General features: G+C 35.8%; 1 protein-coding gene across 10 annotated transcripts in view; it reads right to left on the bottom strand.

Annotated features, from left to right (window-relative positions):
* The window catches only part of kcnip3b (Kv channel interacting protein 3b, calsenilin), a 49855-nt gene continuing 21870 nt past the window's right edge, over positions 1-27985 (bottom strand). For 2 of the 10 annotated variants that reach the window (XM_032579067.1, XM_032579069.1), the window contains exons 3-9: positions 26255-26257; positions 7237-7361; positions 7068-7137; positions 5407-5585; positions 3534-3638; positions 3364-3426; positions 1-971 (exon numbers count right to left, since the gene is read on the bottom strand). In XM_032579067.1, the coding sequence (XP_032434958.1) occupies positions 924-971; positions 3364-3426; positions 3534-3638; positions 5407-5585; positions 7068-7137; positions 7237-7361; positions 26255-26257 (593 nt within the window). In that variant the 3' untranslated portion in view covers positions 1-923. Of the gene's footprint in view, positions 972-3363; positions 3427-3533; positions 3639-5406; positions 5586-7067; positions 7138-7236; positions 7595-9764; positions 9768-10022; positions 10303-14291; positions 14295-17583; positions 18429-22553; positions 22745-26254; positions 26258-27985 lie in introns of those variants that run through there. The other 8 variants (XM_032579074.1, XM_032579075.1, XM_032579071.1 and 5 more) reach the window with 8 other exon arrangements.

Raw genomic sequence — 27985 nt, 5'->3', positions numbered from 1 at the left:
TGAAATTGGTGAAATTTGTGGCTCTTTAATGTTGTGACTTCACAAAGGTCCAGCTGCACCTTACATTTCACTGCGACTGAGAGTCAGCATGCTCGTGTACACTGCATCAATATGCTACAAACTTAAGTCAGCATACAAACACTTTTCACAGTTCTTTTACTTGTCCAGAGCACTGTAGGAATTTACTTTTCCAATCGGACCTGTTGACATAATCTTTGAGATTACAAAAAGATAAAACTTTTTAAATAATTTCAATTACTAAACATGAAACGTATCTAACAGAATAACACAGGAACCCCTTAAGCAGTTGTTCAGTTCTGGTGTTGTTCCATCATCCAGTGCTGCACAGAAAACACCAACCCAATGCAGGATATATAACTATTAACTATACATATATACAAGCACACTGGTTTCCATCAGTGGTGCATCAGATGCAGGTATCTACAAAGGCTTTATACATAATCAGAAAATTTTAGTGCAAGCTAATCTCATATTTCAAACATGCTTTAGTTCTCTTTTTATGTGAATTTTTAAAAAATATTTTTCCTTTGATCTAAAACGTCTGTCTCTACACGAGCGCGTACGTTGGTGGTAAAGCTAGGTTCCATGAGGATTCGGGTCGGGTCAGTGGTCATCTGATGACGGACGCACAAGGAGCTCTTCTGTTGTGGGAGAAAATGCCATCCAGGAAGCTGATCGTTTCTCTGAAGCAGTCCTTTAAAATCCAGGGACAGTTTCTGATGCGGCTGAAGGAGTGCGGAGGGGAGCGGAAACAAACGTGTGCGTCCTGTGTTTTTACAGTGCTTTTGTTGTGATTCAGTAGCGGTTCTAAGTGTTAGTGCAGAGCCTGAGAACTGGGTGAAGTGGCTGGATAATTAGACGTGCTAATGAGGGAGAAACTACTGAGAGAATCCAGCTCTGTTTTATATCACATTTTCAAACAGCTGCATGGAGTTCATGATGTTCTCGTCCTGTGGAGATAAAAACCAAAAATAAGAAGCTAAAGTTTAGACTCACTTTCAGAAAAAGTTTTTTTTTTAATCAAGTACAAAAAACAACCCGTGGTGTTGTGAAAAAGTATTCACTCCCTCAAACACCAAGATCATGAATTTTGTCAAAGAGCTATTTGTTAAACTGCTAAAATATTATTGTAAAATTAAATAGCATTTAATATCTTTTCACAGTGATGTAATTTGGCAACATAAATAGCTACGGTCAGCCAGATTTGACCCTTGGGCCTTGAGTTTGACACATTTGCCTTACAATTTTATTGAGTTTCTGCTTTCTTGACACACTTAAATGTTTCAAATCATTAAACACATTAAAATGTCAGACCAAGATACCCTGATTAAATACAAAATGCAATTTCCAGATTAATTTTAAGTTTATTAGGAGAAAAAAAAATATCCACACCAATCAACCTTGATTGAGAAAAATAATTTCCCCCTTTAAACTTAACGGGAACAATTGATGTCAATATTTTTGCGATAACTTATGATGATGTCAGAATATCTTGGTTAGATTTAAGACCAGACTTTGACTAGGCTACATCAAAACCTTTGTTATAACAATGTCTTTAGATTATTTGTGCTCAAGCTCCAAGTTTATGGTAAATTTTTGGTTAATGTTGGTAATACAGCTCCTCTTCAGCGGACAGCATTGAAATTGTATATATGTCTTACGAGAGAAATCAAAAATGATTAAAGATTAATGAAATTTAAACACTGGGAAAACAAGTAATTATAACTCTCATAAATGACTTTTTAAATGCAAAGATGCTTGCTAGACAACAATACACTTACAAGCCTGTAAACAAGTGTTTTTTCTTTTTTTTGCATTGATGGTGTGGTGAGTCTAAAAAATACTTAATGTACATCTCAACTGACATAATCACACATTTTAGCAGCTGGTGGGTTTTTATTTTGGGTGTTGATTCAATACATTGACATGTGGGAAAAACAACTTTTGCCAGAACAACAGGACAGCAGGACGGATCGAAAACCTTCATTAGTGCAGATGTAGTTAGATCTGCGGTTGTAAACACGGATCGTATCCCTACTGTGTTTTTGTTTGTTTCTACATGAAGTAGTTGCCTAAAAAAGAACAGACGCAGACTTGGTATTATTATATCAACCTGTGCTTACTGTTCAAGTTTTAGTATAATTATAGTATGCAGTACATACAACAACATGGCATTGTTAGAATTTACTTGTGTACTACTATAATTTACATTTCCCTCATGAATAGTGATATAATTATTTTCAATTGGTTAAGGCAGCCTTCAGACAATTGTGACTAAAGAATCAGAAGCTGAAAATGTTATTCTTTAATTCAAAGAAACACTTTGCAACTTTGTTGAATTGAAGTGTCCAAATATTCAGAATCCTAACCAGCTGCCCTATAAAATGTTCATATACACGAGTATTTTAAACAAAATGTAATTTTATGGAAATAATGTTTTGCTTTTTTAAGCAGCTGGTTCCTTCTGCCTACAAATCTGTCTGTAAGTATGCTGCAAAATATTCTAAACAATATGAATCCATTTCTGTAGCTTGGTTTATAAAGGGCCAAAAGTTGAATATTTACATTAAAACACACATATATTTTCTCAGCAGAAAGAGTTTACTTTAAAGAAATAAACCCATCAGATGTTCTCACACAGGACTTAATTAAATAATATATGAGGATAAAAGTAATTGATTTTCCAATGGTTTCCTTAAACTGGTAAAGAAAAATACAAGTCTAGCTCAAAATTAACAATGTACTCTCATATAAACCTAAGAAAATCATGAAGTTAAATAAGATAATAATTATCATGCAATATTGCCAATATCAAAAATATTTGCGTATGTTAATTGGACTGCAGCACTTATGAGGGAATCACATGTCAGTGTGGTTTTAAACCTTTAGATTTCTGGAAGAAACACCAGCATTCATCAGAAGAGCAGAAGGGGCAAATGCTTGTTTTGGAGTGAGCTACAGATTAGGGTGATGTCACAGAGGCCTTCTAGCCTCAAACACTTGGATTTTATCAACAAAAATGATTAAAAGTCAAAATACCAGCAGAAAAATACAAAAAGCTGGTCGGTAATCCTGTGATTTTTAAAAAATTGAATGTTGGGACATATCTAAAAAAAATTCAATGTGCCAATTTAAAAAAAGAAAAAAAAGAAATCTAAATAAAAATGATATGTCCAAATTGATAATGTTTAACTTTCTATCAGAAAACAAACTTCTTGACTGAATATCAACAATTTAAATCTAAATGTGCCAAGGGTGTGAGTAGTTTTGGGCTTAACTGGGCTGTTCACCAAAGCGTGACGTTAAACAAGGTGTTGCTCTGTCTGTGGGATCGTGAGTCACCTTCTGACACGTCTCTATGAACTCTTCAATAGTCACCACCCCGTCTCTGTTTTTGTCCATTTTCTGTTGGAAGAGGAAACAGAACCTTAAAGAGGATAAACACGTCAGGACCATTTTGAGAAAAATACCTTTTAATACATTATGTTAGCATAAAATAGGGCGTTCAGAACCTGGAAGAACTTATCAACATGCTCTGACGGTGCATCATCCCGTACGCAGGGGTACGTGTATCGCCCCATCATGTCATAGATGGACTTCATGATTGCAAGCATCTCCTGAGGAATAAAGACAACATGAAATACCGGTAATAATAATAACAATAATAATAATAGTAATAATAATCTAATTCTGACACCATTACACACTAAAAAACTCACACAAGTAGAGATTTATATGTAGGTAAACAAGTTTTACTGCTAATTTTTGCTTTGACTTGGAGTACTGTATTATTTTCAAACTATAATGTTTTTAAAACATCTTTAACAACAATAGAAAAGCTTAAAACAAGGAAAAATAAAACATAAAAAAATAAAAGTAATAATAATAACAGCAATTAGAAATACAATAATTAATAGATTAACTGATGTGGATTAGCCAAAACCAGCGATCAGGCCCGAAACCTGGGAGTAGTGATGGACTCTGACCTGAACCTCCAGAGCCACATAAAGACAGTTACAAAGTCGGCCTTCTATCACCTGAAGAACATTTCCAGGATTAAAGGACTAATGTCTCAGCAAGATCTAGAGAAACTCAGTCGTATTGATTATTGCAACAGCGTCTTCACAGGTCTGTCCAACAAATCAATCAAACAGCTGCAGCTGATCCAGAACGCTGCTGCTCGCGTTCTCACTAAAACCAGGAAGATAGAGCACATAACACCAGTTTTAAAGTCCCTACACTGGCTCCCTGTAGCTCAAAGAATAGACTTTAAAATACTGTTGTTAGTTTACAAACGGCTCAGCACCACAATACATTAAAGATCTGCTGTTGTTGTATCAACCTTCCAGAACCTCTCAGGTCTTCCGGTTCTGGTCTGCTCTGCATCCCCAGAACCAGAACCAAATGAGGAGAAGCAGCTTTCAGCATCTATGCACCACAAATTTGGAACAAACTTCCAAAAAACTGTAAAACAGCTGAAACACTGACTTCTTTTAAATCTCAACTAAAAACCCACCTGTTTAAAATTGTATTTGAAATGTAATCAATTACAAATTTATTGATGGAACTTGACTTAATACTGTGTTTTGATTATTGATTCTATGTTGCATTGTGTTTCTGTGTTTGTAATGATGTAAAGTACTTTGAAATGTCTTGCTGCTGAAATGTGCTATACAAATAAAATGTGATTGATTGATTAGCTTAAGTACAGGTATAAACAGGGTAAAAAATGGAAGAAGGAATTAAATTATGATACTATGTTCAAACTTGGGACACAAATTAAACAAGAGGTGAAGTTTATGCAGTATAATCAACTGATTGATATTAAGTCAAGATGAATAAGAAATAAATGTGTAAACTCGTTTACAGTGAGGTTTGATGCTCTTGGGGGCCCCCTGCTGGTAAACAATTCCTATGCAGCAGACTATCAATCAATCAATCAAATTTTATTTGTATAGCACATTTCAGCAGCAAGGCATTTCAAAGTGCTTAGTAGTTTGCTTCACAACCAACTCTGATTTAAGATAATCCAAGTTTTTTGTTTGTGTTGGACAAAACAACCGAATAATAATGTTTGGCATAGAAAGAATTAATGTGGCAAAATTAATTGAATAAGCAATTCAAAATTATTTACTTTTTTATGTGAAAATATAACATACTCTTTCTTTATATAAGCAGTTTTTTGGGACTCTGTAAGATTTTCTGAAATTATTGGTGGGAAAAAACAGAAAACAAAACATAAAGTTTTGTTGAAATATACTAATAATATTTTTTCCAGTTATTTCAGAAAGGCCAATACTGGGCAAAACCCTCTGTGTACTGTGTTTAGATGATTTTTCTGTTTTCAATAATGTCAAAACATTTCGTTCTGTATACAACACACACCTCTTTGGTGATGTAACCGTCCTTATTGATGTCGTAGAGGTTGAAGGCCCAGTTGAGCTTCTCTGTGACCGAACCTCTCAGCAGAACCGACAGGCCGATGACGAAGTCCTCAAAGCGGATTGAGCCGTTTCTGTCGATGTCGAAGGCGTTGAAGAGGAAGTGGGCGTAAGTAGAAGCGTCTGCAGACAGAAAGAAGTCTTTGATTGGTTTACTGCTTTTACTGGCAGAATGGCACACAGACACATCCAGGAGAGATGACGGAGAAAACTTCAAGGGAAGAAGTTCGATAGTGTGGGATTGGAGTACTTTAGGAATAACTTGTTGGATTCTGCAGGATTAGATTTTGCTACTTTTACTTTTATTCACTAATGTTCTCCAACAAACTTCTCAGACTTTCAGAGAACAGCTGTTTATTTTTACACTGAGTTTGAATTACACAGATCAACTCTTTGCCAATTCAGTAGCTTCTGGTTAAACTGGTTGCACTTTTTTTTACTTAGGACCATCAGAGAAAAAGGGATTAAATTTAAATGGACACAGTAATTTCAGATTTTCTAAATTTTTAAACAAAATTCACTTATCAACTATGGTGTACAGGGATCCAAGTTATCAGTTTATTAGTTGAATTAATTGATGAGCGGCCATTTTCCTAAAAACGTGAGTATTCTCTTGTATCAAGAGGGCTATCTTACCATAACATAAGAGGCTAAAACCTTTTTTTATAACATGCTGAATTTAAGAAAATATGAAGCACATTATATTTTAACAATTTTTGTGCCAGCTCTATTAAATACTGACTAAATAAACAAAAAAAAATTGGTTTTTTTGACATTATGTCTTAAACTTACACACATTTATAAAACATAACAAGCAGGAACATACTAGGTTGCTGAATAGAAAAATAAAAGGTGAAAAGAAGAAACTATGGGTTATGTGAACATTTAATCCCCAATAAACAGAGATATTCATACAGAAGTACAGTCTGTGGTTGCTATTGAAGGAGTGTTAAAACTTCATATGAAGCACATTAACGCACGACAACCCCAAAATCAAATAGCTTATTAGCATGTCCGTTACATTTTTTCCGCATCATCCTCTCCTCGCAGCACATAAGAAGTTGATGCCACCGTCATTTAATGTCGGCTGAATAAGCGCTATTAAGGAACTTGTCGAGTGTTTATATTTCAAAACAAAACCGCATAAATCTCGAATAATCTTTTATTCCACACCGGACTTTGTTTTGACCATTTGGCTTCTCTCTCTCGTTCTGGGATATCCGCCATCTTTAATTCCGTTTCAACTGCCTTAGCTTAAGAATGACTAGCAGCTGCGCCCTCTACTGGATGGCGGCCAAACTACAATAATAAAAGAAGATCTACTCGGACGTTATTAGTTAATAGATTGGACCTCATTTTAATCTAATAAAAACATTGATTGACCATTAATCATGCGTCAATTAATTGCATGAATCCCTAACGTTTTAGGTTTCACATAACATTTCAGTAAAACAAAATTAAAGGAACAAAATGTGAAAAGGTTTAAGGTGTATGAATATTATTTAAATAAGTGAAGACCTTGAACACCCTCCATTTCACTGCACACATATTTTTACTTACAGTCCCTGAAAGGACAAGAAAGGAGCGATGGTTTTAGAGTCTAACCTCCTTGGGGAAAGAACTGAGAATAGATAGACTTGAACGTCTCCTCATCAACCAACCCACTGGGGCACTCCTGCAGATGAAGGGGGAAAATGTTAAAAACAATTAATGTTGCTATTAAAAGCATAATAATGAAAGCAACAGAGAACGTCCTCGCCACAGCTTGACGTACGTTCTTGAAGCCTCGATAAAGAGACTGAAGCTCCTTCCTGGTGAACTTGGTTTGGGCCTGCAGCTGGTCCAGCCCTTCGGGTTGGTGACGCACCGTTGACAGCTCCAGGTCACTGTCGCTGCTATCTGTGGGAGCAAGAGATGGAGGGAGGACAGGGACGGATCGACAGACAGGAAGAAGAGAAGGAGGAGAAGTGGTGCAGAGAGGGAAAGATGAAGAGAGAAAGAGGGAGGACGGGACAGACATCGAGTGAGTGAAGGCAGGCAAACAATTGAGGGTGAGGGTGGGTTCCCAAGTTTAGCAGGGAGGAAAGGAGGGAAAACATGCAAGTTTAGGGGGAAGAAGAGGCAACAATCTGCTGAGAAGCAAAAGGTGGAAAAAAGGAAGAGGAGGAGGTACTTTCTTTCAGGTGGAGATCTTCTTAAATTGTATTTTTTTGGTCTAAATTTGAAGTTTTTTAAACTCAATTCTCAAACTGTAGCTTTCTTCACACATGCTCAGAGAAAGCACGGCATAGCTGGGAAAAAACAAAAAGTAGGGAAGGTTTCTCCAGGTAAGCTGGGTTTCTCTTGCTTCATACTCACCATCTTCAGACAAAGAGAACAGAGGAGGAGGAGGAAGAGGAGGAGTTGGTGTTGACACCAAGATGGATTGAAAAAGAGTAAATGGAGAACAGTGGGAGAGTGACAGTAAGGAGAAAGAAAACAAAACAAGAGAAAACAAGTCAATTCGGGTCAGATCCTAAGAGGTGTAATGGAGAGGAGAAAATGTCCAGTTCAAACACCCAGCAGAGCAGAGACTATCACACACTGTGAAACATTAACCAAAATCAACAGAGAGGAACCGAGGGTCTGATTTTACGTCACATCAGTTCATTTCTTTTGGGTTCATTTGGTTCAACGAGAAACGAAACTTTGATTACAAAGGTCTCTGATGTTTCTTAATCTGAAAATCTGAATCCTTTTGAATGTATAATGTATTTTTCCATGACATGAAACACTCATTCTTGAGCTCAGGGAGCTCTAACTTATAGAGCACCTTCTATAATTATTATCATTCCTGATTAAGATGTATTAAAAGCATTGAAATCAATTTCTCTTTTTTTTGCAGAAGCATCAGATTACATTTCAACAACTAAACTTTTTATTTGAGTTCATTCATTCTGTGGGGGGAAAATCACTTGCTGAGACATAAAATGTTTTTTAATGCATGTTCAGTGTTAGAGACTGACTAGCAGTCCAAACATTCACCCATCCATCAAACATCCTGCCGGAGTACCCAGAGAAAACCCCTGCATGCACATGGAGAACATTCCTACAAAAATAAAGCTAAATAATGTTTCTATAAATTTTATTACAAATTTACATTGTCTGTCAGAGTCAGTATCAACGTTTGACTTAAATCTATGACGTTCTGCTTCTCATTTCTCTAAGCCACTATTCAGAATGAGAAAGACAAGAGAACATGCCAATCAAGAAAAAAACAAATATACATTTTTAGAAGTCTAGAAAAAAACCCCAACCTTGACAAAATCTACATTGAGTCAAAAACAAACAGCTGGAGAAAAGCAAGGCTGGATGACAATCCAAGCTGCTCTAAAGGGGATAACAAACAAACTATTAGAGAGCCGCAGCATCTTGAAGTCATGATGTCTCCATAACAGTTTTTGGATGCAGCCAAGCACCAAATTATTGATTCAGAGTGAGGAGAGAAAAAAGCTGTTAGCATCTCAAAAATAAACATGGAGTTAAATAAAACTGGAATCATGCTCAGATGAAGCCAAGATTGGACTTTTTGGCAGCAAACGCTCCGACAGATTAAAACATGTGGAGCAGCACCCGATGCTCACTACATGGTAGAGGATCTGTGATGCTGTGGGCCCATTTCTCTTCAATAGACTGGAGGAACTTTGTTAGAGCATAGGATCATAAACTCTTTGAAACACCAGAAGGTTTTATCTATCAACAGCCATGAAAATCTTCAGACAGTAAATTAAATTCATCGTCCTTCATCCAATAATTCCTTAAAAAACAAACATTTAAAAAGGATTATTACCAAATGTCAACATAAGTATCCAAGATATGCTGCTGAAATCCAGCAAAGCACATATTTACACTCTGCTAAAACACAAAGTATTTTTAATCTAGTGTCTAATGGAAATATCTTCATACACTTGAAATGAGACTAAACTAACTTATAAGTAAATTAAAAATATAGAAGGTTGTTTTAAGTCAACAAGTTTTAAATCCTGTCAGATTATTTCACTTATGACATGAGAAACATGTCTTATTATAAGTGAAATAATCTTACAGTGGAGGTTGTACTTTTTAAATAAATATTAAGAAGTTATTGACTTAAAACAACCTCCTATATTTTGCTGAAAAGTTACTTGTAAGTTAGTTTTGTCTTATTTCAAGCGTACTAAGACATTTTGACTAGGAACTATTCGAAAAATACCTGGTAGGATTTTGTGTCTCAGCAGTATTTTGGTCATGTTTGTGCGTATAAACTCTTTCCATTATAGTTACCATCTTCTTTAGCTTCAGACAAATCTAAGAACTTTGGGAAAGAACTGTGTACTTACTAATTCCAGCAAGATAAGATATGAAACAACAACATGACTTGCTTTACCTCTAGTATATTTGCTTTGAGGTCATATCTTAGTGTTTCATGACACACCCTGGGGTCCTGACTTTATCTCTCTCTATGGATTAAAGCAGTCATTTCCCCCGTCCTCTCCTCCTGCCCCCGCTCTGCCCCTCTATTGCCCCGAGTTGTTGCCTCACCGGTCTCAGTGATGTCGATCAAACCCAGCAGGTGCATCAGCTTGAGGAACATTATCACCAAGCAGACGATGCCGACCGTCTGGAGTCCCTCCGTCTCCCATCTCACACTCATCCTGCCCTCTTCTTCTATTTTTCTTCCGTCTTCAGTCTCTACTTATCTCGTCTCTACATCACTGCTTAATTGTTCCACCTCTCCATTTCTTGAAATGTCCCTTTCTCTGTTCCTCTTTCCAGTCTTTGACAGCGTCACTCACTTATTGCTCTTTTTCTGCCATTCTGTTACTCTATCTAGCCCTCCCTCCCCTACTGACGTTTTATTTCAGCGTAGCTTTTTTCCCTCAGACCTCTCTTGAGCTTATTTTAGGTATTTAATGCTATTGTCCAACTTTTTTTTATTGAAGCTTTATTGATCAAATTAATATATTGGTGTCCTGCAGACATATAAAGGCTTGGACCCACTGCAAAAATACAAAAGTATTTTTGGTCTAGTTTCTAGTGCAAATATCTTAGCATGCTTGAAATAAGACAAAAATAACTTACAAGTAATGTTTCAGCAAGATATAGGGGTTTGTCATAAGTAAATAATTTCTTGATATTGATCTTTTAGAAAAGAGTAGTTCCACTTATAACATGGGAAAAATGTTTTGCTATAAGTGAAGCATAACTTATCATATAAGTGAAATAATCTGCCAGTACTTGTTTTAATCAATATTAAGAAATTATTGACTTAAACCAAGCTCCTACATCTTGCTGAAAATTTACTTATAAGTCAGTTTTGCCTTATTTCAAGTGTACTATTTGCACAAAAAAAACAAGCTAGACAAAAAATACTTGATAAGATTTTGTGTTTTTGTAGTGCATCAACTTCTTTTGATGCAGGTTAAATTATGTATTTATTTTTATTCCGCTAGCCAATTAAAAATCCTTCTACAGCCACATCCAAAAATAAAAAAATGCTTGTTATCCAACATAGCATCCTAACACCTACTGCTGATTAAATCCTACAATGTCCTTCTTCCGTATCTCAACTAGTAATCAATATCTTCAAAGGAACGATGCATATAGTTTAAGATAGAAACCCCATTTGTCTTTAAGGAGACGTAGAGGAGAGAGACAGAGGTCAACAGGTGTCCTGAATCTCATTTTTCCACTCGGCTCGTTGATCCACTTTCTAATTGTTCCCTCGTCTCTCTCGGGGTCTGCAGCACAGATTTAACGTCGCATTAACTCATTGGAGTTTTGCCACAGTCACTCCTGTGTGATGACGTGACGCTGTGAGCTCCCACAGGCCGCGTGACAGTTGTTCTGAAACTTACGGCGCTCTTTGTCTCCCTCTAGTGTTCACTAACCGAACAACAAAAACAGTAAGATATGAATTACATTTCTCTGACTTTATTTTGAAACCAGAGGTGAGTAGAGTAACCAAAAAATATTACTCAAGTAAGAGGAGCACTGCTTTAACATATTTTTTCTCAAGTAAAATACAGCCATCCAAGGAATTACTCAATAAATAAGTTTCTTTCTTTCCTTCTTATTAAAAAACTATTTGGTAAAAAAGTTGCTCATCTAAACATTAATCATTAAACATTTAAAAATCACATCTTCAAATGGATCAAAATGTAAAGCTATATGGATATTTTTGTATTTTAAAGAGTAAAAGGAAACAATTTGTATAAATAACATAATTATAGCATTACAAAATCAAACAGGCAAAAAAACATTTTTCTAAATCAATTTTTTTTCAATATAAAACTTTCAATATAAAATGTATGAAACTTTAATCCATTATGTTTTTGTTTATTTTTTTAAATAAGCAATGAAACTTTCACAAAAACGGCAGATGTTTCTTTCCTTCTTATTAAAAAAATATTTGGTAAAACTGTTACTCATCTAAACGTCAATCATTAAACATTTAAAAATCACATCATCAGATGGATCAAAATGTAAAGTTATGTGGATATTTTTTTAATCTCAAGGAGAAAAATAAAAAGAATTTGAATAAATAACAGAATTATAAAATAATAAAATCAAACAAAACATTTTTCCAAATCAGTTTCTTTCAATATAAAACTTATGAAGCATTAACAAAAACTGCAGACATGTGTCTGTATCTGCTGAATTATTGACTAAAACAAGCTTGTTCTTTAGTCAGTGCAGTTACTCACAGTAGTTTTACTCAATACTTCATAATACAGTTACTCAAGTAAAAGTGAAATGTACAGAGTAGTAAAAATATCACCCTAAAATAGCAACAACAGACTAAAACAACAACCTCACTGCAGCAGACCCACACTCAGTTGTGCAGAGAAACATAAACTAAGAGTCCTGTGGGAGAGTCATCAGTTCCAGTTCAAAATAAAAAAAGTGATCATATAAGCATCTGAAGAAAGCATCTAATACATCGTTTGACACAGAGCCTCTGATAAAATATTGATGCTTGAAATGTAAACTAACTTCATGCCACAGTGTTGGACATTTTAGTGTCAAGCTAAACGTGAAAACCTTCAGCACAATTATCCATCTCAAAGCAGGACTCTGGAAAAGGAATTTATATGGCTGCATTTTTACCTAAAATGGATTGAAATGTTCTGTTAGGCAGCTGAAAAGTTTACTCAACTTACCCTATTTACATGAAGTGAGAAGAATCACACGTCTTTAGAGGGGTAAATTCATAACAAAATGAATTTAGCTTTATTTCTAAAGCTGCAAGAGAGAGGATTTGTTAATACTGTGTGTTGTGGACATTAATCCCATTTTAACAATCATATTTTTCAGCATTATATTCTTCTATGCATTGATACTGAGGGTAAACCAAAAAGATACTGTTTAACCTGTAAAACCGATTTCTTTTCTTCTGCTAAACAAAACTGTACAAAATTATAAACGTGAATGCATATCCAAATTTCAAATGTGTTTGGTAGAGGCTACCGTGAGTTGAAAGCGGTACTTTCATACTTCAACTTTTTATCACAATGCATTCACAAACTTCATATATTTTACTGGGATTTTGTGTCAAAGGCCAGCTGGAAGTAAAGCTTTACCGTAAAGTAAAAAAAAAAAAAAAAGAAAGAAAAGAAAACAGTGCAAACAACAAACCTGGTCGGAAATAAGTAAATGTTTTTTGGTGACTGGAAAATGAATTGTTTCAAAAAACCTCCTGATTATTGAGTCACAGTTCCCAGGCACTGAGCTGTTGCCTGGCAACCCAAGTCCAGCCCAGCCCATCACCTAGAAACCCAAGCGGAATTGAAACATGTTTGGTCAGTTAGTTTTAGTTTAGTAATGATTTTGTTCAATGGTTTTGTCATTTAAGCCCATATACTGTACCTTTCCTAACCTGTTTAAGGAAGTCTTCACAGAGCAGCTGGATTTACACTGAGATTAAATTAGACACAAGTGGACTATTTACACGTTTCAAGTCCATCTGAGCTGGGTTTTATTTGGAGTTGTTGGAGTAAAAGAGTCTCAAAAGATCATTTTCTTTCCTTTTCACTATCCTACGTCATTTTGTGTTGATAACACTAACAGAAAATAAACCGTGGTCTTGGGAGCCTTGTTACATTACAACCACAGACTTTTAGTGTGTTTTCTTGGGATGAGTTTTGTTATACGTCAACACAAAATGGCGTAGAAGTCTGTGGTTGAAATGTAACAAGGTTCCTAAGACCTATTTATTTTCTGTTAGTGTTATTCTTAAAGATTCAACCTATGATTAGATGTAGTGTTTACAAAAATCAACAAACCATGTTGGTTAGGTTATGGTCAGGATACAGACTGTTCAGACACCGTCTGAAAACAAGATGCTTTAATGGAGGCAGGAAGTGATGGGATGTGGGCTGAGTTTAAGCCTCCTTCCTTAACTTTCACTGCAAGGTTTAAACATTTAAGATGAAGTCAATCAGCTGGTGAATTATTCTGTCGGGGAGATGATGAGGAAAGAAGAAGAATGGTGGAAAACGATGATGGGAAACTTTGAATGGCTGTGGTCAGTGTCCTTCAGGGTCCTGGTGGAGTACACCAGACTCCATGTTTAGGTGGCCTCAGAGAAAGCCAGTTCAATACCACATGTATAATTAATGTGAAGTAATGCTAAACTGGGGAGCATGGCCAACCACAAGAAGAGGAGTGAGCTACTGGAGCAACTGGAGATTGAGAGGAGTGATGAATAATGAAAAGACATTACTGGTGTTTTTGTTGAATTTATGACTTTACGAAGCCTGGGCCATATCAGAGTCACTAATGCGCCGACTGGTGCCTTCCGGCTTTAACCATCTTGGCACTCTGACATATCAGCCTTTAGCCTAAAACTCTAATCAAAGGGCAATAATCAATCAGGGGATCACATTTCTCAGTTACAGTCCCAAACGCACACAGACACTGCAGACTTTGTGATGAATCCCAGATTAGACAGAAGAGCCATTAACCTTTTCTGTTGTTCTGAACCTGCAGACGTACAAATGCCTGGAAGCTAAAAATACCAAAAATAAATCAATTAAAAGGACCTGAACTGAACCAAAAGCTAACCCAACTAATGCAGATCATTTTTATTAAAGCATAAAGGGTCTTTCTCATTAAATCCTATTTATTTTTATTAAGTTAATGTGTTTTTTGAAGAGATTCAGATGCTTAATGTAATGTAAAATTAAACTACTCTCAATTTTATAAGTGCTCACAGGTAATTAGAGTGCTGAGATTTGGCATTAATTTTTTTTTTAAATGTCTGCACTATCAAAACAGTTATGTGAAAATATAGCTACATTTTCATTTTAATACTAAAGTATTTTAGACCACTTTCTTGTTGTTCACATATGACATTAAAAAATAAAAATACTAGGTATTCTCCAACTTTTTGACATCTACAAAGGCTGAGGTTTGTTTGCGACCAAGATATTTGCATTTAAAATTATTTAAACATGAATTTGGTGGAAAAGACTTCATTAATGCAAATTATTAAAAGTTAAATTTATCACAGAAACATGTAGTTATTTCATCAATTAACCACTTTTACACTTTTGTTTATTTTATTTATGGTTAAAAGTTGTTTTATGTTCTTTTAGAAATGAAATTTAGAAGAAATAGAAATATTCTTTTGATTATTTAGATGATCCAAATGTATTAATTTATTCTTAAATAAATATTGCATCATACTAAGTGAAGTGATCATGAGAAATTTCACTGTAAACAAATAAATAAATCACATATTATCACCTATTGCTAAACGATGCTGAAATTAGAAAAACATTTTAATTATAAAAATAAAAATGTTCCTCTAGATTTTCATTTCTAGCTAACGTCCAGTCCAAAATTATTCAGCAAGCATCTTCAGACAAGTTAGAAGGTGGAAAAACAAAAAAAGTCTTCCAATAAAAAACTGCATGTCAAAAGTTACTTTAACCCTTATAAAAAATTTACAAAAACATATTTTTCATATTAGGTTTAGAAAACTGAAGGGTGAAATACTCTGGTCACGTTATTACTGATCAAATGAATTAAAATGTAATCTTTAAGCTTCCTCAAATACCTCAAGTTCAAGTTCTGTTCAGTTCCGCTTTGTTTATGCTACACACCGCTCTATACTGCCACCCCGTGGCCATCCGGCAAACAACGTTGCATAAAATGATGCGGTGAAATCCCCCCCGCGGAAGTGGGATTGCCAGTCAGATGTATGAAGCTGAGGGTGTTTTTCAATTTTAAAACTTTGTTAGGAGGTTTGATGTTCTTTTAAGCAGAGACTGGATGAATCAAGTAGCAGGATTATTAGCACATAATCCAACAGTGAGTCGTTCCCGTTTCCTCCGGTCTCAGGCTTAAGTGTTTGTGTGAGCTATACTTTACTCCTGCTCTTCTTTTGTTTTAAATGTATTTTGTTTGCATATAACTTTATTTATTCTTTTATTACAATATGTTCAATAAAGTCAAACTACTAAATGCACATTTAATATTCCTAAAATTATGGCCTAAGTTGTTTTCAGCCAAAAATTGATTTTGTTTCACTTACTTCTAAAGGCAACAATAAACATACCATGACAATATTCCTTGCCAGTCATGTGACTGTCTTTCACTTATCATGTGAAAGAAAAACTCATATTAACTCATGTTTTATGGAATCATCACTAATACAGTGATATATTCCAAGCTTTTTCTTTTTGTAATTTTGATGATTATTTCTTACAAATAACAAAAATCCAACATTCAGTGCCTCAGAAAGTTACAATACCTTGAAAAAGGTCATTAATGGAAACTCATGGTGTCACAATAACCAGCTAATTAACTCAAAACTCCTGCAAAGTTTTCCTGAGTCTTTAAACGGTTTCTCTCTCTGTCTGGATCGGTCGACTAAACAGTCATGGGGAATTATTGACATCCTTCACAAAACGTCACTACTGAAGAAGCTGGTTGTTCTGTTTCCAAGCATATTAACTGAAAAAGTGTGGAAGAGAAAAGGTGCACCAGCAACAGGGAGAACCGCAGCTTTGAGAGGATTATCAAGTGAAATCAGACAAACTCTAGACATGGGTTACAAACATTACGTTCCCCATGTCGAGTCGCTCCAGAACCAGAGTCGACGCCACTTCATGCTTCCATCTGCTGACAAGCTGCATGAAAATACTGATTTTATCTTGCAGCAGGACTTGGCGCCTGCCAAAGGTCCCAAAAGGCTGCTTCCTTTACAACTACACAGCTCCACAGGCTGATTGCCTCCAGGCCACGCCGCATGGATGCAGTGATTCATGCAAAAGGATCCAAACCAAATACTGAGAGCAAAGAACGGTAAATACTTTGAAAACATCCACTTTTGAGTCATCTAATGTGATATTCGAATGTTTTAAGACTAAATTTTTAGGTTTTCTTTACCTGTGAGCCATAATCATTAAAACTGCAAAAAATAAAAGTTTTAAATATTTTACTAATCTCTATAAAATGGCAATTTCACTTTCTGAGATGACTGGTAAGAAATATTGTGTTTTAAATTTTTAAGATCTACTAGTTGATAACTATATCCTATAAAGTTTTCCTCATTTTAGAGCGGCCCAGCCAGTGTGCCGACTTGAACCTGATTGTCAAGGTGAAATGATTAAAAATAAGAAAAAAACAAAGCAATTATTAGCAGAGTTTGATTGCTAAAATTCAATTCAATTCAAACTTTTTCACCCACTCCAAGTCTTTAGCTACACGTCATACAAACTACAGCCTAAAAAACAAAAAACTAAAGGAGTGAGTAGAAGTACACATTTATTCTTACATCTGCAGCATCATCAAATAAATTACTGTCTGTGTTAACCTGGTTTACTTGATAATTTTACAAAATGTTTAAATGTCTAGAAATAATAAATATATATAGGAAATGTTTATTGCTCGTTTCATGAATGGTGATTCTAAACTTGACTTAAGAAGAAAGTTTATCTTTCACCAAATCTGGAAACAGCATCTTCCTCTCATAATAAATAACGTTTTTACAAAAATAGAAAAGATTAATTAAATTTAACAGCATATTTTCCAGTCTCAGGATCTCTGTGTGATTAATATTTAAGTTATTATATTGTTGCCAGGTCTGCTTTACCTTCAAATGAGGAAATGGGCTCCAGGATGCCGAACTGCTTCAGAACCGCCATGAAGAGGATGACGACCACCCCGATGGCGAACAGCTCCATGCCCTGGATGCCCATAGCTGGAGGTCAGAGGGCGCCCGCTCAGGGCCCAACCCGGACACAATTGTCTGCCCCCCCGGCCCCCTTCAGACACCAGAACCGAGTCCCACCGAGTCTGAAGCAGATGTTTTTACCAGAGGTGAGGCCTTGGGATGGGCTGCTCTAATGTCAACACTGAAAATATCTGGAAGCCGACATATATGGAAAACCTCCGTCAGCGAGCCCACCGGGGAAAATGGAGTCTGTGTGACGAGCCATTTATCAGAGCGCATTAAAGGTTCGCAATCACTTCCCTGACTCACTTCCTACAACTCTCGGCTCAAACAGATACTATCACTGCTCATGTTTACACAAACGATCCCTGTCTCAAGGAAGGATGAGAACGCCATCAAGGGGAAGTGAAGAGTGCAGCAAAGTGTCAGCGTCCATTTTCACGACTTGTTACCCAGATAGAGATCTTTCGAAAAGCACAGCATGCTGTAAACAGCAAACCAACATAAATTACCCCATTATGGACTCAAACCAGAAACCTTCTACAAACCGAGAACAATCTCACTTCCTGGTGTTGCAGCAACCACTAAAGCATCTCCAAACAAACTAATCAGACCAAAGAACTTCTCATCTAAACAACCCAGGAAGCCACTTCTGTAATCCAGGCGCTGAGCTTCCAGATTCAGCTGCTGTCCAATTCAAAGTGCAGATATAAAAGCTCACTTAGCGGTGTCCAGGCGGGGAGGTCCCGAGGAGCAGGAGTTGCTGCAGGGAGTGGAACCTCCTCCCCTGATGTCGATCTCCTCTTCCTCCCTCTCTGCAACTTCCTGAATTTATCTTTTTACAACTTCTGACTTGAACCAATCAGCAGTCTCTTCAGCTTCACATCCACCAACGTCTCCGGTTGAATCTACAAAAGTTTCACACCTTTTAAACCTTTTCACGTTTTACAATCATAAACTTTAAAGAAATTGACAGAGGAACAAAGAAATGAACAATTATAAAATACAAAAAAAAGGACCAAAGGTAAGAGTCGGACTACTTCAGCATATTTTTACTTGTGAAGGTCTGCAACTGGAACATTTTAAAGTGTAGTTTTTCCTTTATTGTGCTTGTGTTGTTTTTGTGATTCTTCTAATTCATTTGAATGGCCTTGTTGTTGAAAACGTGCTACATAAATAAAACTTCTTTTTCTCAAGTAAAAGTAAAAAGTAGCCATCCAAGAAATTATTGGAGTAAGAGTAAAAAAGTATTTGGTAAAAAGTCTCTTCAAGTACTGAGCAACTGATCAAATTATCAATCATTTAATATTTAAAAATTATATTATCAGATGGACCAAAGAATACATTTAAATCAATTTTGTTTTAAGGATGAAAATGACAATAACGCACATTAGTAACAGAAAATAGCAAAATCAAGCAAAAGACATTTTTTTCCAAATCAGTTTCTTTCAATATAAAACTTATAAAACTTTAACAAAAACAGAAGGCGTGCGTCTTTGTCTGGTGAATTTTTGTTTAGATTAAGTTTGTTTTTCATTCAGTAGATAGAAAATCCAGAAATGTTACTCAAGTAATATTTTTAATAGGTGAAATAATTCATAATAAAATTACTCAAGTAAACGTAAAAAGTACAACACAGTAAAGATACTGCTTTTTTCAAAAAAAGTTACTCAAGTAAATGTAATCGAGTAAATGTAATTACTACCGAACCCTGGATACAGCAGCGCCTCACTGAAGGAGTCCTGAGAAAAATATTATATATATATATATATATATATATATATATATATATATATATATATATATATATATATATATATATATATACATTATACAACTTACAAGATTAATTTTTTGAGTTATTGTGAATTTTCTCTGACCCACACAAGCTCAAAATTATACATACAGTCTTAAATAGATGGACACACAAAGAATACATGATTAAATACCCATCAGAAGTTTAGGTGGGTCACAATAACCAGCCTAAAGGTTTGACTGACATTAAAATAGGTTCTTGTAACTTATTAAAACCCAACATTTAAGTAATTTTGTGTATCTTTGCTAAAATATTCAGTTCCACTGTCATGTTAGATGCTCAGATTCTTGTAAAGTACGTCTCTTTTGCTGCTTTTCCTGAACCTGACCTCTGTTTTCGCTCTGCTTGCAGATAAGGGGAAGTTAAACTAGACTTTTATAGAAAGATCAGGTTACAGAGACACCTCTTTATTATAAATAAAACACATCACTATCTGTCTTTTAATGGTTTCTGTGGCATGCATGGTATATAACTTGAAGAAAATAGTGTTGGGTCCGTCAGAGCGGGATAAGTTACGACTCCGCAGGCACTAATGGATCAGTGTGTGTGAGAATGTGTGTGGACCGAGTGAGAGAGATCAATATCTACAAGGAGATGTGACTATTTCTGTGGATTTTATCAGAACAATTAAGACAAAACGTTAAAGATTAAATCTCAAATCTGCCTTATTAGTGAAAATGAGTCTGGATGTCTGATTTAGGTTAAACTCTAGTATAATTTTCTATCAAAAAAATTTTATTCTGTCTGTTGTATCCCATTTTGAACATCTAACCTTGTTGTCCTGTGTATTGGTGCTGTGCTATTTGCACAGTATTCACAAAGTTTGAGTGTGTGTGTTTCTCAGACTGGGCCATTAAAACACTAACAGGTTTTTAAAAGGTGGGCCCGGTTCTGTCTGCTGACACAACATTCTGTAAATAGGGAAAGCGGATCCATATGGTTTCCTCCCGGATGCATCAGCAGAGACCTTCAGAGAGGAAGACCCACTGAAGTAATAATATTCTCCTCAATTATTTCTAATGAGGGATGCCCATTTTCCTCAAACTTTATCATAAATATTTTTAAAAGAAAAGTTAATTTAAGATCAAGAAAAATATTTTTTTATAGACAAATTGTTATTTTAACTTGAGAACAATGGAGTTTGAAGTGCTGGGTCCACTAGTGCAAGTTGTTGTTACAGATTTCTGTATTCTTTCATCTATAACACTTTTTCCTTTGGTGGTAAATTAAAAGAAAACAGGATTCAAAGCATCATGTTTTTTTAAGTTGCGTAAATACTACAAAACAGAGTGACCTAAATACTTTAAGGATAAAATGCGCAAGATCTGATATAATTCATTTTATGGATCCAAAGCATAGATATCCTCTACAACGATGAATTAAAAGAAAAGTTTAATGAAGAAAAAAACTTATAGGACAACAAATAACATGGAACAACAAATGGATAAACATTAATGGGAAAATCCAACAGGCAACCGCAGACAGTGAAGGGCCTGAATGACAGGAGGAACATAGATGATGGGAAACACAAGTAGGTTCAATAGACTTGAACACTGAGGCAGATATGAGGTACGAGAGTCGATTAAACTAATAAGATGAAATATGGAACAGCTGTGGCAAGCAGAGAAGCTGAGGGAGGAGAGTGATTAACACAGAAGATGAATTGAGACTAAAAGAAACTAGAAACAAAAAGAAAAACAGGCCTGCCAATAATCTAAAAACACAAATAAGAAACAGAATATTAAGAGTGTCTTTCGAATTCGGAGCCACCAGGGGGCGATAAGGAGGCCTCAAAAAGTTCGAGGAAAGATGGTAAACAAAAAATAAATAAAACAAAAATCATATATTTTCAATTTCAGTTCAGTTATAAACCTTTATTTCAGCACTAACTACAAAATATAAGTAAAAATATATTTTTAAAACGTTATTTGACATGCTGATCTTTCTGATTGGCTGCCATCAAGCAACGTTGCTACTTAAGCTAGCACAGCTAGCGCGAAATGTAAAAGTTTTTAAAAAGACCGAAGAAAAAGTCAACAATAAAAAGAACCCCAAAGAACTCATGGCCGACTAAAGTCAGAAGACAGGAGGCAGCATTCATACTAAATAAATGTAATAATTACTGAACAGTGAATAAAAGTGAGAAAACAAACATGCTAAAAGTCAATGATTCTTTAAATATTCTGCAGTATTGTCTGTAGGTTTGCAAATGGGGGCCCTAGCCAAAAGCTAATGCTGTTTGAAGGCCATGATGGCATGGAAAAATTTAGGAGAACCTGCACTAAGAAACTGAACATAAATAAATATGTGGCAAAATCTACGAGACAATAATGACCATACAGCAAATCCAAATGGCAATAAAGAACCCAGAAACAATCCGAATAACAAACAAAAGGAAACCAAGGCAAGGATAATCTCAAAGAAATAATAAATATATATAGGAAAGACCATTAAGATTAAATTATTTGTTTCTGTACATTTGAAGAGCTGCTGCTGTTGCACAATAATTCTTCAATAATCAAAATTTTAATTTAATTAAGAAAAAAACAGTAATAGCGCAGGACTGAAATCATAAACATAAAGATTACCTACATTAAAAACAATAAGATTTAATGGGAAAAATAGCTGAACAGTTTCTAAAGATCCAGGATTGAGGGAGCTGCTGTCTTTCTCTAAATATGATAGACTGCTGGAGGACGGTGCTGCCATCTATTGGTCAAATTATGTAACAAGCCATTAGTACTTTCACTCAACAAGGACAAATGTGGTGTTGAGAGATATAGTTGTAACTTACACATGGGAAAATGTCTTGTAAAATAATCCACCAGTTCTATATTTATCAATATTGAGCCATTAACTTGAACAAGCTCCTATTTCTTACTAAAAAACTACTTGCTAGTTTGTTTTGTCTTATTTCAATTGTACAAAGAAACTAGACCAAAAATACTTGGTAATATTTTATGTTGTCTTTTTTTTTTTTGCAGTGCATTAACCATTTAAATAAGAGACAGTGAAAGAAATCTGCAGAGAAGTGGTGGAGTAATGAATGAGTTTCCACCTCAGGTGCCCCTACCTGAGCGATGGTACCTGGCTGCACTGGTCGTGCAATGGGAGAGGCAGCTGGGCCGAGACAGGCGCCTCCTGGCTTCCACTGACAGAGTCGCCATCACTGCTCCCATCCTGCAGCTTCCAGCAAAGATCCAAACGGGTCCGACTCTGAAGGCCTGAACTTTAAAAGCTCAGTGGCGGAGAGAGAACGGCCGGGACGGCAGCACCCGATAGTGAAAGAAGGGACTGACAAGGGTGAGTGCTTTAAGAGGCTGGAAGGTCATCGTCTGTGTGGATGAGAAGCTTTTTGAGCAGCGATATTTGAAAATCTGTTTGAGCTTGAGAGACGGTCTCACAGTGTGACAGAAAGAGATAAAACGGTGGAAGGGATCAAACGGTTTGCAGAGAGCTTCTGACCTTTCACATCACACGGACTGCAGACCTAACCTTTTCTTTCTGTTTCTGTCATCTGTCTGCCTTCCTCTCTTCTGGTCGCCTCACAGAAACAAGAATCTGACTTCCAACAGAACCAAATTTCCATATTTCTACTAATAAGCATGGCTCCGTTCTTCCAGGCCTGGATAAATATATGAAAGTCGGCGAAATATTCCTTAACACCACCAGAATATTTTTGTCGTTTCTTTTTTGGCTTGAATGTTACATGGGATAACTTGCAAATACTATGAGCATTTCTTCATCAAAACAACTTTTTTATTCCAAGAAAGTGTTTCTTATTGAGTGAAATATATTTAATACCAAAAAGTTTTCAGAAGAGTCCAGCAGGTTTTAGATAGGCCTGTTGCAATAACCAATATATCAGTTACATGAACAATTAATGACAAATAATTTCCATTTGTATGATTTATTGTTTTCTCTTTTCTCTCTTTTTACTAAAACAAAAATGGCAAAAGTCTCCAGTCCAGTGTTGCAGTTAAGACCACCTAACCCGAGACCAAGACAAGACCAAGACCAGAGTGTATCAAGACCAAGACAAGACCATGACTTTTAGGGTCCGAGACCAAGTCAAGACCAAGACCGAGGAAAGTCGAGACCAAGTCAAGACCAAGACCGAGGAAAGTCGAGACCAAGTCAAGACCAAGACCGAGGAAAGTCGAGACCAAGTCAAGACCAAGACCGAGGAAAGTCGAGACCGAGTCAAGACCAAGACCAGCGCCCCGCGCTACATGACACAATAAAATGTGAAATATGATCAAAATTGCTAATCAAATTGATTTGAAAGATTCACATTCCCTTAAAAACACCTAGATATTGTTGAGAAAAATGAGATATATTTGCTACCTGTTGCTCGTTGTTTTCTCATCTCCCCAGGTTCGTTAATGTCGTGTGTAAAAGTGAAACCACAAAGACAACAGTCACTGTCATCCAGAATTTTATTCATACAATCAAATGCATAAAATCACATCAACAGCTCATCATAATCAGCAGGAACCAAAGCCACAAAGAAGAAATTAATTACCTTAGAAAAATACAAAAACGCGTCTTCGGAGACCACTGCGTGTGGCAGTTAAGACAATTCCACCCCAGTGATCTGACCTGCTGTTTTAGCTCAATTACTTTTATATCAAGGCGTGTTTCTATTGTCTGCCTCAAACTCTTTCCTGAACAGCAAAGAGCTCTCCTGACTTCTCCTCTGACCCAGGAAAACAGCAGATTTTGACTATAAAAATTAACACACGTTTCAGATAATATCCTCAAACTGATAAAACAGACATGAGCAGTTTTCAATACCAAAACATTTGTTACACTCAATATTTTCTGATTAGTTTTTAACTCCTTTGGTTATAATGAACTTAAACATTTTCAAATGAATATATGATTTATACACTCTTAAGAATGTGATCTAATATAAAAAACTACTGATTAGACTAGTTTTAATTAAATCGTGCTCATTATTTCTAAGAAAAATGTTCTACTGATTAAGTTATGTATTGATTAAACCATGAGTCTAAATCTAACCTAAACTGAGGCCTACTCAAAACAATCATGGTCCATCTAATATTTAAACATGTGGTAAAGTTAAAGCTAGCATTAAAACTAGCATAATTAAACTAATATTTCCAACAGTATTAAGTACTTACAGCTGAAATAAAATTAACCAATATTAAAAGCAGAACAGCATAAAAAAGAAGAGAGCATAAAAAGATAATGCTCTCGGCATTTGCCCTTATCGTTCATGTCAGAAACCACAACTGTCTGCACCATTAAACATAGCAACTGAGGCAATGCCCTGACGGTAAACAATGCTCAACTATGAACACTGACCAAAGAGCAACAAGCAAGAAGTAACCAAGCACAAGGCGCTCACCATGACTGTTCTCACCCTCCCTCCCATTGCATGAAGCCAGGCAGCACAATGCTGTAATGTCTCCCATCATGGCAGACATTACAGCTGCCACTTTGAATGAAAATAATCCAAAGAGCAAGGCACATGCTCTGCGTGCTCTTTCGTTCTTGTGTTTTATTTATTTGCTAATTAAATAAATATCAATGTACTGTATATAATTAAATAAAATAATGATAGCTACTGCAGTGTACGCAGAGCATTACAAGAACAAAGAACGGCTCTCAGTGAGGCTCCAGTACTATCTTCTTAGTAAAGAGAAGTTCAGAAGACTCGGATCGTTCGTGAATGTCACGTCACTATATTGCAGACTTTTGGTCACAGTGTTGTCCCATATAGGCGACACGTTAGTCAACACCTCCGCACAATAGTTCAGCGCAGTGAGTGGCTTTTTTTCATCACAAATGCTTGTGTGTCTCTGTACAGCTAGCTTCGCTAACATCACGTCAACGGAGCTTACCTTTCTTTGAGCTTCTTTTCTAAGTTACAAAAAAAGTTAGACGTAGTCCCCGCCGTCTGTGAAAGCGAAGCGCTGCTGAATTAGCTGTCGCCATCGGATTTCTTATGATTTAAGCAGCGCAATTCTATCACTGACGATTAGACAGACGTCTTCTGCCGCTCAAAGGAACCCACTGCGCATGTCTGGAGCGTCGCGTGCGAGTGGAAGGTGGGGCGGAGGGGGGCGGGGTAAGAAACACGTAATTGGTACGTCACGTTATTGCTTGGATTTTAATCGGTGCGTTTTGCATCCAGTGAAAACAAATAAACTGGACAGTTTGCTGTAAGTTTAGTGATATTTCCACAGTTGGGGGCCTGACTGGTCTTGAAATAAAATCCCGAGTCCTCAGCGCCCGAGTCCGAGACGAGACCTCGAGTACTACAACCCTGCTTCAGTCTGGTTCTTCAGCCCTTTTCTGAAGGACAATTTTATTTATAGACACTTCAAAGTTGATTTTATTTATTTTTTCTGTTTTTTTTTTTGTTTTGTTGTTTTTTTTACATTTTGGATACTTAGCATGTCTTCCAGTTCCAGTGTCAACTGCTGATTATAACTTAAAGTTTATTGATTTTTGAGAACGTGTTCTTGCGTCATTACCTCGTTGCCATTAAAAATGGTCTCATAACAACAGTATTATCGTTTATCGCAATAAATTCTGGGACAATGTATTGTCCAGCATTATTTGTTGTCATGACAGGCCTAATTAACAGGACGTCCATCCTAAATTTCCCCTCATGTTTTTACACTTTTAAATGTTAAAATAACATTTATGTCACTAAAAAGGCTAACATGGCATCCAGATTAACACACACAAAAAAATATTCTATGCAAAAATAACTATTTTACTCAACATTTTCTAAAGCACCATCTTTTTATTTTTATTTTTTGCACTATTGGGAGCCTGGCATCCGGATCTGGTTTGCCAGGGTATTTTATTTGATATTTTTCTACAATAAAGTCATTTTTATTCTAAGATGCTGAGATTCACAACACTGAAAATACAAACTCCTAAAGTGCTGCTGGTTTGTAAGAGTGAGCATTTCACCCAGCATTGCTCCAAAAGTGTTTTCTATAATTAATACAAAGAAATAATTTTTTTTTAGATGAATATAAACTCCAAAGGACTCAGAGTCTAAAGTCACCTGGCTGAAAACAACAGCCTGATTTATGCTGTGCAACCATCAAAATGTTGCAGATTTAAGCACTAGATGTTTGGTTTGCATTACCAAAACCTGCTGATATGAAGTGTGGCTCAAAATGTCTTACTTTATATTATTAATTATAATTTTTTTTAATCAACGTTGTTTTCTTAAAAAAAAGATTAAAAATTGAATACTTTTACTTTCTTTCACAGTATGTTTATTAAAAATTTATATTTTCTAAATCCTTCCAACATAAAAAAAATATTTCTCTCATGTTTCCAACAAACTAGAACACAAATTCTCCACAATTTTGATATTTTTTGACGTATCACGTTTACTTATTGTAAATAATGTGCAACTAAATCCAGTCTGGCCAAATCTCAACCTCACAGCAAACTTTTCTTGCCAACCGGCAATAAAAATCAAGAAGAACTTAATACAAATGTTGGGTTAATGGCAGTTTTGCAGTGTTTAATAACAAGGGCTCCAGTCTTGTTATTAAACACTGCAATTGTTACAACTTGGGAATTGTAACACAACCAAACTGAACAATCTACGATTTTGAAAACCTAAAAACTGACATAAACAGGCCGTGATGATACACTTTATGGCCACTAGAGGGCGCTGAAGCTCAGGATTAAATATCAAAGTGATGCTGCGAGATTTGTTGCACCTTTTTTTCCTGTATTTGACAATGAAAAGTCACCCAAACAAAAATACTTTAAAGAAATCTCTATTATGAAACATATGAAGTAATCAGAGAGAGAGAGAATCTAAAACCAGCAGTGAATTTTGGTCTAGTTTCTAGTGTAAATATCTTGGTACTTGAAATAGGACAAACTAACTTAAAAGCAATTTTCAGCAAGACATAGAGACTTGTTTAAGTCAATAACTCTTTAATATTGATTAAAGTCCTTGTTCCATTGGCAATAACTTAATTAACTTAAAATATGTGAAAAGTGTCTTGCTATAAGTGAAATAATCTGCCAATAGAACAAGGACTTTCTCATAAATATTAAGAAATTATTTACTTAAAACAGTCTCTATTTTAAGAGACTTGCTGAAAAGTTACTTTTAAGTTAGCTTATCTTATTTCAAGTGTACTAAGACATTTGGACTAGAAACTAGACCAAAAATACTTGGTAATATTTTCTGTTTTTGCAGGCTTCTACAACATATAGAGATGATGAAATCGCTCCTCCATGGACTCGTGATGAAAACCCGTCTTTTTGCTTCCCCTGGTATCAAAAGGAAGTGCCGTTTCTAAACTCTGTAAACAATATCCCCCGATATTTAAACTTCCTCTGCAGCTTCTAAAACTTCCTACCTGAAATGATGGTCAGGGGAGCTTTTTGAGGCTTTTTCTGCTGCTGCAGTATGTGCCTCTCTCCTTTTACTGCGGTTATAAGCTCCAATTAAACCCAAACTGAGCCTCTCTTCCACCGCAGATAATC

The sequence above is a fragment of the Xiphophorus hellerii genome, chromosome 12, assembly GCF_003331165.1.
Source record: "Xiphophorus hellerii strain 12219 chromosome 12, Xiphophorus_hellerii-4.1, whole genome shotgun sequence".
Classification (NCBI taxonomy): Eukaryota; Metazoa; Chordata; class Actinopteri; order Cyprinodontiformes; family Poeciliidae; genus Xiphophorus; species Xiphophorus hellerii.
Note: the sequence above shows the minus strand (reverse complement) of the source record. Positions and strands in the feature narration are given on the sequence as shown.